At 39.1% G+C, this 12,961-nt stretch overlaps 1 protein-coding gene and 1 long non-coding RNA gene across 3 annotated transcripts; one reads left to right on the plus strand and one right to left on the minus strand.

The window, feature by feature from the left end:
• Positions 1-391: 391 nt before the first annotated feature.
• On the minus strand, positions 392-3,744 carry LOC117665998 (uncharacterized). 2 transcript variants are annotated; one of them, XR_015731202.1, is made up of 4 exons: positions 3,665-3,744; positions 3,501-3,561; positions 2,009-2,077; positions 392-482 (listed from the first exon to the last, which is right to left on the minus strand). It is a non-coding gene; the product is annotated as an uncharacterized LOC117665998 (long non-coding RNA). The 2 variants fall into 2 exon arrangements; XR_004591555.3 differs by lacking the exon at positions 3,665-3,744 and having other exon boundaries at positions 3,501-3,586.
• Positions 3,745-6,392: 2,648 nt separating this feature from the next.
• HSP90AA1 (heat shock protein 90 alpha family class A member 1) lies at positions 6,393-12,907 on the plus strand. The gene is made up of 11 exons (XM_034418489.3): positions 6,393-6,474; positions 7,655-7,813; positions 7,900-8,266; positions 8,623-8,756; positions 9,105-9,413; positions 9,738-9,903; positions 10,294-10,484; positions 10,564-10,711; positions 11,272-11,540; positions 11,777-12,110; positions 12,205-12,907. The coding sequence occupies exons 2-11, from the start codon at positions 7,655-7,657 to the stop codon at positions 12,312-12,314; spliced, it is 2,187 nt and encodes a 728-aa protein (XP_034274380.1). The 5' UTR covers positions 6,393-6,474; the 3' UTR covers positions 12,315-12,907.
• The last annotated feature ends 54 nt before the right edge of the window (positions 12,908-12,961 follow it).

Here is a 12,961-nt window from a genome sequence, read left to right on the forward strand (position 1 = left end):
AACCAGATGGTTATCTATCCAGATTCCATAGCATACAATCCATATTCCGGGCACAGTATTGTACTAAATCATCTCCAAAATATCTTACAAACCCTTATATTTTATGATTATAAGAAAGCTTCAAAAAACATTGTTGTTTTCTATTATTAGCAGTGGGAAACAACCATATTGATCAGCATACTGATGGCATGATGTGAGACAGTATGTTTTTTATATGAGTGAGAATCTGAGAGTATTAGAAATACAGTATGTGTGGGAGAGTGAATAATAATATGAAACTATGATGCCCAAATAGCTACTTTGGATTGGGGAGGGAGAGAAAAGTATAGGAGTGAGAACGTGTGTGTATTTTCTGGCCTTACACCACTCATCACCATTTTTATCCATTTGTACAATTCTCAAAGGGCTGTGCAGAAATCAGTTCAGATCCACTTCTCCAAAAAGGTTATATTATGGATTTGTGACTCAAGATTCACAAGACTCTGTTGTATAAAAAGAAAGCACAATAAATACCAAAAACCATTAAACAGAGTTAAAAGAGCAAAATAATAGAAGTATATGAAAGACAAAGGATAGAAAAGACAAAGTACCAATTTCTAATAGTCCAGTATAATTTCAGCTAATGAAATAATTTAAAACTAGATCAATTAACACTACCAGCATATATTTACCAAGAAAATGCATGTCTTCAATAACTATTTAAAGGCTTGCAATTATGTAGCTATTCAAGTTTCCTTTTGAATAAAGATGTATAGTTTGAGGGCTTCTAGATGCCCAAACGGGACGCGGTGGCTCAGAGGCTAAGACGCTGAGCTCGTCGATCAGAAGGTTGGCAGTTCAGTGGTTCGAATCCCTAGCGCGGCATAACAGAGTGACATTACTTGTCCCAGCTTCTTCCAGCCTAGCAGTTCAAAAGCACGTAAAAAAGTGCAAGTAGAAAAATAGGGACCATTTTGATCAGAAGGTAACAGCGCTCCATGCACCTTCAGCGTTTAGTCATGCCGGCCACATGACCACGGACATATCTTCGGACAGCGCTGGCTCTTCAGCTTTGAAATGGAGATGAGCACCACCCCTAGAGCCGGAAACAATTAGCACACATGTGCAGGAGATCCTTTACCTTAGATGCCCAAAACAGTAATGCTGGCTGAGAAAAAGTGAACTGACCCCACAACCAAGTACATTTCCATGGACCTGGATATCCCCACCTAATCCAACACCTTCACCCCAACAAAATAGTAGCTCATATTGATATTGTCTAACCCTAATCCAGCTAGCTGATTGGAGAATTCTAGGAATTGAAATCCATGCATCTTAAAGCTGACAAGGTTGAAAAATAGTGATCTAATCTACCATACTATCAAAAATTAGGCACGCCTGCAAATTTATTTATTTAGTAGACTTACTGTATATGCTGCCCATCTTGCCTAGAGGTGACTAGTTAAAATAACTACCCTATACAAACTTTGGCTTTGCTTCCCTATTACTTTTTAATTCTTTTTGCGACAATACTCTGCCAGTTGGGCCAAATGAGACAAGGCATGCATATTATTTATTTATATGTTATAGGAACGGTAGGAACCAGATTTTGATACCAAACATATCCATGGCAGTTTTGCATCCCATCTAATTCTCCCCTAACACATCACATCAGCTAAAAAGGGTTTCAAGTTTTATCACTGCTGCCATTCCCTACCCAGGAAAACATTCATTAGAAGATCTGTGGCTTTTATATATATAAATTATACGCACACACACACACACATACATATATATATATATATATATTGTTCTAGACACTTTGGCTCCACACATCTCATTATTTCTGATGTTTTTGTCTGGCAGCTTTAGATATAGCAAATAATGCTGAGTCTGAATGAATTTCAAAGCAGTGCAGCAATTTCAAGAACATACTGTACTTTTTTCAGTTCCCTTTCTGTTGGGGCTGATTCTTTGGGGTTGATTTATGTAAGTTTTATATAGTATCTCCACGTAGCAGTATACATACACAGGATATGTTCCAAACAAGCATTCATCCGTATTCATGCATCGGGAAGTTTAACAGATTGCTGATTTCCTATAATACATATGTAGAATAAAATAAGAGTCACACATAACATATACACATAAGGTGTGCTTGAAATTCTACATACAGTGAATTGTCTTTGAAATCCACATGTAGATCTCTTACAATGAGAATTAGGGATATAAATTATTAGGAAAAGCCAACACGGTTGCACTAATGTAGTTTCATATCCCATTTCTTGTTAGGATTGGAATCCCTAAGAGCAAAGACAGACTACTCAGAGGTGAACATTGCATACAAATGATCTCATATGTAATTTTTGGCATCTCCAGATAGAAGTGGTGGGTGGTGGGTGGTGGAAGTCTCTCTAGAGGGCCACCCAAGAGATAATTTGTAGTATCAACAACATGGACTTTGTAGTATTGTTGTACTTGCTAACATAGTTATTTTGTATTTTATGTGACTTATTTTTCTCTCTTTTAAAAAGATGTTAATAGTTTGATTGATAGCTTCTAACATTTCTAAACATCAAAAAACAGTGTTTGTCCCTCAGGTCAGGATAGGACGGGATTTCTGGAGTCTGACTTCTGATAAAAGAAAGTTTGTCAGCAATAATTGGCATCTGGTTTGTCTCTCAGTGAACTCCAAACAAACTTATAATTGTTTTTCTTCATTAGCATCTTAAATTTAACACCCTTTTGTCAGATCTCATTTAAATTGACATATTGTTTTTCATATGTAATATATTTAATTCCTGTTTGACTCTGTGTAGCTTATTTACTATACAAAGGAGAGGTTACTTTTGTCCTGTCCAATCAATGTTTCTCTTGCATTTTCTTTGATGTGTTAACTATAAGAAGAACTGAGAGCTGAGGATCAAGTTCCCTCTGAATGAGAGGAATCCTTTTTAATCAGAACATTCTGAATAAATAGTAATAAAATGATCTTCCTGTCTTGGTCTGTTTCATTGGAAACTATGAATGCTGAGGCATGAGCCTAGGAATTTTGCTAACATTATGAAATCCTGAAGAGTTACTACCATCCATTGTAGGTGAATCAAAATTCAAAATTTCTATAAGACAGTTTATTAATACCTTTCTAAATTTAGTATTCAGTTAAAAAAGGAAAAAGGAATAATTCTTTCGGTTTATTCTGATGGTTTCCTATGTAAAATAAAATTTTTGGTAGGGCAAATGGAGTAGTAAGCCTACAAATCTATATTTATTTGCCAATGAAGTAAGCCACTTTAAATTCAACACAATTTGTTTTTGAAGGGGAACAAGAGAATTGCACAATATTTTAGAAAAAAAGATATCTCAAGTACAATTTTCATTTTTTTTTATGCTTATTGCATTTGATAAGGGTGACATGTTCTTTTCTAGTTTTTGTCTGGTATATCATAAAACAATAAACAGTAATCTCTCCTTCAGTCCCTTATTTTGCAATAAATATTTGAACAACATGAAGGAAATACCATTTCTAGCCAGGAAGCTCCTTGGAATCCCCATTCTGCAGATGGTCTTAATAGTCCTTCCCTGAGGAGTCATGAAAGAAAAGCAACAGATGTTCCTCTCCTGATTATCCTCTCTGTGACCAAAAGTGAGCCTATGGTGCTGCTTAGAAATTGTAAACAGGTACCTCACTTCTTACTTGAATTTTCTCAGTGATGCAGTACCTGGGTGTTGAAAGGAGCAGCTACATCATCCATTCACTAGTTGATTAGCATTGTTTTTCCTAAATTGAGGTTCAACAACACACTGAATTATAAACTGGCCAGGTCTAATCTAGCTTGAACTCAGTCTGTGTGAATAGAATGTGTCAAAGCAACAAATTAAGTAACAAAAGACATTGATTAGATATGAGAAAAAACAAATACCTTTAAAATATATTGCATTTACTCTTTTCCAATCCAAACATGTTTCTTTTAACACTTGCAACCCTAAAAGACTCCAGAATATATTCCCTATATAAATAGGTTAGTTTTTGCACATCAAAGGAAATGGTTTTGACTAATAAAATCCTGGTTTCCTAAACTTCAAAACAAACCACAGATGCCTTGCTAAAAAATGCTAATATCACCTGTATTAAAAAGTTAATAATGAAGCCTTAAAGGCCAGGTAAGAACTCCCACCATGCCAGGTTAAGAAAAGTCCCTAGAGTAGCTTTTCTTAATTTGTTTCTCTAGCCAGTTTGGACAAAAGCATACAATACAGGTAGTCCTCGACTTACGACCACAACTGAGCCCAGAATTTAGGTTGCTAAGTGAGAAATTTGTTAAGTGAGCTTTGCCCGATTTTACGACTTTTCTTGCCACTTTGTTAAGTGAATCACTGTAGTTGTTAAATTAGTAAACCGTTGTTAAGCAAACCTGGCTTTCCCATTGACTTCTCTTGTCAGGTCACAAAAGGTGATCACATGACCCCGGGACACCGCAACCGTCATAAATATGAACCACTTGTCAAGTATTTGTATATAAATCACGTGACCATGGGGCTGCCACAAAGGTTGTAAGCAGTAGTGGGATTCAAATCCTGTCGCTACTGGTTCGCTTGTGGACGCGCGCAATCCAGGGCAAACTGGTAGCAACCCACCACTGGTTGTAAGTGTGAAAAATGGTCTGTAGGAAGTTAGCATCCACCCCTTTCCTAGAAGAATGAAATATTTTAGGAAATATTAAAAAGGCAGAATATTATGTTTCCCTGTATGAGAAATGGAGAAGCATGTTTTAAAGACGAAGCAGCTCCCATCTTCCTACCCTCACCCTTTGTCAATGGGCCAGAGGCAGAAACTCAATCTTTGTCAATGGACCATCATCTGCAACACAATAGGACCCATCTAGCAACAGAAACTCACCACATGGCACCTGGGAAGATTACATCAGCCAGCAAGGCCAGCTAAGACCCCCACCCCCTGAGAGTCTGACAACCAATCAGGATACTTTTTCTGGGCCCCAGGAAGTCCAAAGCCAGAGAGGGCATAAAACCCGGGGACTCGCAGCATCTCGCCCCTTTTCTGTTCAGGAACTCAAACCATGTGATCCTGTCCACCATTAAACCATCTTTCCAAGCAGTCTCCATGTTTCCAGGGTCTTTTTCCCCACTTGGAGTTGAACCCAGAAGGATATTTCTTCTTACAGGTCATAAGTCATTGTTTTTTTCAGCACCTTGTAACTTTGAACGGTCACTAAATGAACTGCTGTAAGTCGAGGACTAGCTGTACTCTTTCCTAAGTAAATGATTGAAGTTTAGGGCAATCGATTGGGCTGGAGAAAGTCCCACCGAAGCCAGACATCTAAAAGAAAAGGCTAATTTTCAAGTTGCTGGAAAAAAACGCCACCACGGCTTCAAATACCCTGTTATTAACACAGCTGCCTGCAATTTACTGCTGGTTCGAATCTCTCCAAGGCTCAAGGTTGACTCAGCCTTCCATCCTTTCTAAGGTAGGTGAAATGAGGACCCAGTTTGTGGGGGCAATAAGCTGACTTTATATAAATATACAAAAGTATGAAGGCTATTGCTTAGCGCATTGTAAGCCGCCCTGAGTCTCCGGAGAAGGGCGGCATATAAATCAAATTAAAAAAAAAAAAGCTAATCTAGACTAGAGGTCTTCAACCTTAGCAACCTGGCTGGGAAATTCTGGGAGTTGAAGTCCGTCAGGCTTAAAGTTGCCAAGGTTGGAGACCCCTGGTCTAGAAAATTCTAGAGGGATCCGAAGGGTGGGTGGGGAGAAAGGAAACGTCAATCCCTTCTAAGCAGGGAAGGTCATTCTGGAAAAAAACGGAAAGTTTAATCCTTCCTCCCCCGCCCACCAGGGTCCAAGTGGGCGGGGCCAGCGAGATTGATCTGAGCAGCGGTGATGATGATGTCATTATGTCATCTTGCCGAGTTTCCTTCCCTTGCCAAGCCTCCCGCCTTGAATAGGCGCCAATCAATGGCCAGGGAGCCGGCATAGAGAACGCAAGCGGTTAGCATTCACGCATGCGCTGTTTTTTTCCCTAAGAACGGCAGCGAGGGGAAAAAAAAAAAAAAGCACTCGCACTGCCAGATCGCGGGAGGGGGTAAACCGGTGCATACTTAAATCGTCAGGTGGAGAAAGCTCCGGACTGTCCAGTACAGGGAGCGCGAGCTCCCTCGCGCATAAAGACTAAGAAATTGAATTGACGTTGTACGTAGGCTGTCACCGAGGCCCCTTTTCCCACCCACTCTTTCGTTTGGCTCCTCCCCCTTCTTTCGCTGGAGAAAGTTCGGAAGAAGGCCCGCCCTTCTCTCCGCCCCCCCCTCCCTTCCCTGTCAGTGAAGGTTCCCGATGGTTCTGGAAAGAGGCGGCGGCGCGGGTATATAAGGCGCGCGGGAGGCGGGGGCTTCGCGCAGTGCAGCTGGTGAAGAGTTAGGGAGGTGCGGATTCTTTCGGCGAACGGTCGTGCAGCTTGGTGATTTCACACCGTTAAGGTGAGGACGCTCAAGCCCAGGGTTTCCCCCACCCCACCCCCCTCATAAAGTAGAGCTGCCTTTCCCTCAAGAAGGCCGGGGGGAAAGGCTAGAGGCGGCGAGAGTCCCAAGGACGCCGGGTTTACTTTGGGCCTTAAAACAGCTGAGGGAACCCGAACAGCGAGACCTAAAAAAGCCAGACGGAGTGGCCGCTTTGGCCCTCACGGGACCGACCGACCGACCGACGATGGGTTGGGGAGAACGGGAACGAGGCGGTCGCTATGCGGGGAAGACTTAAGACAAGTTACTTTATTTAAAAAAGAAGGTGGGGGACACGGGCATGAGGAGCGACCTTGCTGCTTTCCCGACAAGGTTTGCTTACAAAGGAAGCGAAAGGGGGTCGGGTGAACAAGGAGAAGCAATGTGGGACGGAGGAATGAATGGAAGAGCTTGCATGGCCGCCTGGAGTGGGGAGGAGAGGGGAGGACCACGAATGTTCTCCGCCAGGAAAGCGGCTGTCGTGGGGGAGAGGGAAGGCTGACGAGAGAGCGAGAGGAGCCGCTCTCCTGAGTTTGGCGGCGCGCGACCTACCAGCCTCCGCGTCGACGAGAGAATTGGCTCCTGGCGGCGTATGGCGGGGGGGGCTGGAGAGGGAGGGAGTGTGGGGGGGGGCAAACGGATGTGTGGGAGCAAGAAGACTCTAGCAATTTCTAGAATTCTTACTCGTTTGGTTCGGCCGCCAGCAGGTGGCGCAGAGGTTGGCTGTGGAATCCTCGAGGCTTCTCGCCTGAGCCTTCAGTTTACTTTGTGGGTGGGTTAAACCAAGGGACCGGACATTTCTTTATACTGACTGGCATATGAAGCAAGTCATTTTTCCTTTCGTTTTTGTGCCGTTTCCAGCGTAAACGCTCCCATCTTGCCAATAACTTGTAAAATGGAACTTGTTCCAGGTCTTGTCTACCCAAATGTTTCAGTTCAACAGGCTACCCAAATGTTTCAGTTCAACAGCCATAAGCCTAATAGTATGCTCTCAACCCACGTGCTTCATTTTTATCGAAGCGGATACTGAAACTACATTTTTCCCCACTGTCCAAACTATTTTAACTGCTTTTAATTCTATGTGAGAAATAATATTTCTATGTTATGCAATGCAATATGTTAACTTGTTAAAAAAGCAATTTTTGCTTTCCTTTTTTGATAGATGCCAGAGGAAGTACAGACACAGGATCAACCAATGGAGGAGGAGGTGGAGACCTTTGCCTTCCAGGCAGAAATTGCTCAGTTGATGTCTCTGATTATCAATACCTTTTACTCCAACAAGGAAATTTTTCTCAGGGAGCTGATTTCTAATTCCTCTGATGTAAGTACAATTTCTAAAGATCTAGAAAATACTATCATCATCATCATCATCATTATTATTTTCAATGGCTGTCTGATGTTTTGCAGGCTCTTGACAAAATCAGGTATGAAAGTTTGACAGACCCAAGCAAATTGGATTCTGGAAAGGAATTGAAGATAAGTCTTACTCCTAACAAACAGGACCGTACTTTAACTCTTGTGGATACTGGCATTGGGATGACCAAAGCTGACTTAATAAATAACCTGGGTACCATTGCCAAGTCTGGCACCAAGGCTTTTATGGAGGCTTTGCAGGCTGGAGCAGATATTTCTATGATTGGCCAATTTGGTGTTGGCTTCTATTCTGCATACTTGGTGGCTGAAAAAGTGACAGTGATTGCCAAGCACAATGATGATGAACAGTATGCCTGGGAATCTTCAGCTGGTGGATCATTCACCGTCAGATTGGACAATGGTAAGAGTCCAATTACAATAAATGTAATTTAAGGATTAACATTAAGGGGGGAAATCCAAACTGCAGCTGTCGGGTCAGGTTTGAAAGCATTGAGAGAAGTAATGGGGAAACAAAATAATTTGTTACTAAATTTATATCCTATAATAATTGCTTAAATCTAATAGGAAACCTTACTGTATACATCAAAAGAATAGTGTTATGAATAATGCAGCATTAAAAACCAGATATTTTTGCTATTGCCATAATCTAGATTAGTGTATGTCTTGAACCAGTAATATTCTTTTTTTTTTTTTAATTGATCCCTTGTTTTATGGATCTTTTGGTGAAACGGTGATTAAGAATAATTTATTTTACAGGTGAGCCTCTAGGTCGTGGTACAAAGGTTATTCTGCATCTGAAAGAAGACCAGACTGAATACTTGGAAGAAAGACGAATTAAGGAAATAGTCAAGAAACATTCCCAGTTCATTGGCTATCCAATAACACTGTTTGTGAGTAACTTGTTCGCAATAAAATAGTATCTGAACCTTTGTATTTACCTAAATGAAGAATTGCTCTGAAGGTGATCATGATAGTTTTAAATTTAACTGCATAGAGGCTAATGTACTTAATTGGAGCAATTTGACAACTGTCCTACATTTAGGTTACATTAGCAATACTAGAAGCAAATTAAATTCATAATGTGATATAGTAAGCATTTAATATGAACAAAGGATTTTCCTGGAGTTTATGCATAATTTTGCCTGTTTATATTTATCAGTAGATTAACTTTCAGAAAATAGTTTATTCGATTTGCTCTATCAGGCTCACCTTTTTCTGTTTTTATATGCGTAATATAGGTAGAAAAAGAGCGTGACAAAGAGGTGAGTGATGATGAGGCAGAAGAAAAAGAGGAAGAGAAAGAAGAAAAAGAAGAAAAGCCTGAAGATAAACCAGAGATTGAAGATGTTGGTTCTGATGAGGAAGAAGAAAAGAAGGATGGAGACAAGAAAAAGAAGAAGAAAATCAGGGAGAAGTACATTGACCAAGAAGAGCTGAACAAGACCAAACCAATTTGGACCAGAAACCCAGATGATATTACTAATGAGGAATATGGTGAATTCTACAAGAGCCTGACTAATGACTGGGAAGATCACTTAGCAGTCAAAGTAAGATTATTTATTCTTTTGGGAATGGGCTATTTGTTCTTTATATGAATTTTAGGTGAAACTCAAACTGACAAAACTGGTGGTATATCAAAATATAAAGTGGCTTGTGTTTAAAATATATTGACCCTTTTTCTAAGTAAACACTTTAAAATAATATGGAAATAGTCCCCATTGTTTAAACATAAATTTAGAAGAACCTTTTCCATCTGATACTATTACTGTAAAATTCAAATAATTGATTCCTTTGATGTAAATTTTATTTTATAACAGTATTTGATATTTTATGCCAAAGATTTTTGCTAATTAATTTCCTTTATGTTGCAGCACTTCTCTGTGGAAGGACAGCTTGAATTTAGAGCACTCTTGTTTGTCCCAAGGCGTGCACCTTTTGACTTATTTGAAAACAGAAAGAAAAAGAATAACATCAAGTTATATGTACGCAGAGTGTTTATCATGGATAATTGTGAAGAGTTAATCCCTGAATATTTGAGTAAGTAGTTTGTTATCTGTTAAAAGTTGCAGGTTGCTACAAGGTCAAAAATAGTTACTCTTCGTGCTTAAAGTAGAGGGCCTGTCAGGTCATAGTTAATCTAGTTAAATGCAGCAGCTATTTGAAAAAATCAGCACAAACATAAAACTTAAATTGAGTCAGTATTCTCTTTCTAGAAGGGGAAAGCATAACACTATTGACAAGATAATGGAATGAAGGCAGGAAATTTTCTGAAAGGGAAGTTTGCATTTTATTATAATGGAAAACTTGTTCCACTTTAATATCCTAAGTGAGTTTTTCAAGTTTACCTTACAAACCTGTGTATCTTAAGAGGTTTTCTAAGCTACCCTGAGAAATAAAAACATGGTTATAATTTAATCTTATTTACAGACTTCATGAGAGGTGTTGTTGATTCAGAAGACTTGCCTCTGAATATCTCACGTGAAATGCTTCAGCAGAGCAAAATCCTGAAAGTGATTCGAAAGAATTTGGTCAAGAAATGTTTAGAACTCTTCACTGAGCTGGCAGAAGATAAAGAAAACTACAAAAAATTCTATGAGCAGTTTTCCAAAAATATTAAGGTTTGTTGGTTTGGAATATTTACTTAAATTTTGCCATAAATGTTTGCATGCAGCTTACAAAAATGGAACTTTCTTGTAGCTTGGCATTCATGAAGATTCCCAAAACCGCAAGAAATTGTCAGAGTTATTAAGATACTACACTTCTGCCTCTGGGGATGAGATGGTATCACTAAAGGATTACTGCACTCGGATGAAGGAAAATCAGAAGCATGTGTATTATATTACTGGTGAGTACCTTCAGATCATCTCATTTCTACTTCTGATTGGAGTTTAACTTGGATCATATTGTTTACAGGTAGTCCTCTTTTAGCAACTATTTGTCATTACAATGAAAAAATAACGTTTGCAAATCTAAAGCAAAGGAAACTTGAAGTAAGATCATGAACAGTCATGCTTAGCAACTACGCTTATGGTTGCTAAATGAGGAATAGCACTAGAACTTAGACTTCTATACTGCTTTACAGCCCTCTTCGGTAGGTAAAAGTGGTTTACAGAGTTGGCCTATTGCCCCCAACATTTTGGTCCTCACTTTACTCACCTCAGAAGGATGAAAGGCTGAGTCAACCTTGAGTTTATGAGAATCAAACTCCTGGCAGTGAGCAGAGTTAGCCTGCAATACTGCATTCTAACCACTGCACCGCCATAGCTCTTGTAGAGCTTTATTTTTGACTGTAAGTGTCTCCACTTAGGTTATCATGATCATAGTTGTTGGGCAGATTCACATTAAAAGTTGATACATAAATTAGTTATTCTGTTGAACTTTGCTGAAGGTAAATTTTTCTTTTAGGTGAAACAAAAGATCAGGTGGCTAATTCTGCATTTGTGGAGCGACTTCGTAAACATGGCTTGGAAGTAATTTATATGATTGAACCTATTGATGAATATTGTGTACAACAGTTGAAAGAATTTGAGGGGAAGACTTTGGTGTCAGTAACAAAAGAAGGTCTGGAGCTTCCTGAAGACGAAGAAGAGAAAAAGAAACAGGAGGAGAAGAAAGCCAAATTTGAAAGTCTCTGCAAGATCATGAAAGATATACTTGAAAAGAAAGTAGAGAAGGTATGTATATTTAAGTCCCCGCTGTAAGTGAATAGAAGTTTTTGCTGACAGCCCCTTTATAAAACAACATGCTATCTTTGACAAATTCAGTATGCTATATGGATTAGTCAAGAAGCAACTCAGGTTTTTTTCAAAATTGAAATAGTTTTTTTTTTTTTTTTAAAGGAAGTGAACTAATTGTTTCTTTCTATAGTGGTTGGGCTTTTCTCTGATTTAAATACTCTTAATTCTTGTAGGTTGTAGTTTCCAACCGACTGGTTACTTCTCCATGCTGCATTGTAACCAGTACATATGGCTGGACTGCAAACATGGAGAGGATCATGAAAGCCCAGGCTCTCAGGGACAACTCCACAATGGGTTACATGGCTGCAAAGAAACATTTGGAGATAAATCCTGACCACTCTATCATTGAAACACTGAGACAGAAGGCAGAAGCAGACAAGAATGACAAGTCGGTGAAGGATCTGGTCATTCTTCTGTACGAGACAGCACTTTTGTCTTCTGGCTTCAGTCTAGAGGACCCACAGACACATGCCAACCGTATCTATAGAATGATAAAACTTGGTCTCGGTAAGTTAATATTAGTAAAAATTAGGATGTCTTACGAGTGTGCTGGGAGATACTTCCATGGGGAAAGGTTAATAATTATGTTCACTTTATACAGGCATAGATGAAGATGATGCTACTACCGAGGAAGCAAGCCCAGCAGTAACCGAAGAAATGCCACCACTGGAAGGAGATGATGACACTTCACGTATGGAAGAAGTGGATTAAATACCCAATTACCTGAAAGAAATGTGGATATTCCCTTTGTCCTTGGCTTTGAATAAGTTATGTTTTGTATATTATGAATGTTAACCTGCTGAAAAATTCATGACACTTGTCTGCATTCCCTCTTTATATTTATTTTTTTGAAGATGTTATTCTTTTATTTTTGTTACATTTGCTTTTTTAGGTAATGTGGGATGCCATTGAGGGAATGTCCTTTCTTGATATATAACTCTGTACATTGGCAAATAAATATTTGGGTAGTTTATGGCAGGATTTTGTGCTAGTGGACAGAAAAAGGGAGTAAGTGGGAAATCCAGTTCTGCAAATGTTATGGTTAAGTCTCTGAAGTTACACAATTGAACACCTGTATCATACAGTACCTGGTAACTAGGTATTTGGAACTGAATATTGTGGAATATTTAAAATCAGAATTCCAATCTGTTGATGTTTAGTTTTTTATACTGTAAAAAAAAGATTCTAAATTCCACACTTAACATAGAATAGAATCTACTGTAAATCTATTGTGTCTAATGCAGTTTTGCATGTATGGTTCTACTCTGGAACTATCTAGTAGAAATAAAAATGTTCAAAATGAACTTGAGACAAATGACTATTATTTATGTATTTAATAACTAGTGCTTTTTTATTAG

The sequence above is a fragment of the Pantherophis guttatus genome, chromosome 1, assembly GCF_059756535.1.
Source record: "Pantherophis guttatus breed Tessera chromosome 1, ASM5975653v1, whole genome shotgun sequence".
NCBI classification, from domain to species: domain Eukaryota; kingdom Metazoa; phylum Chordata; class Lepidosauria; order Squamata; family Colubridae; genus Pantherophis; species Pantherophis guttatus.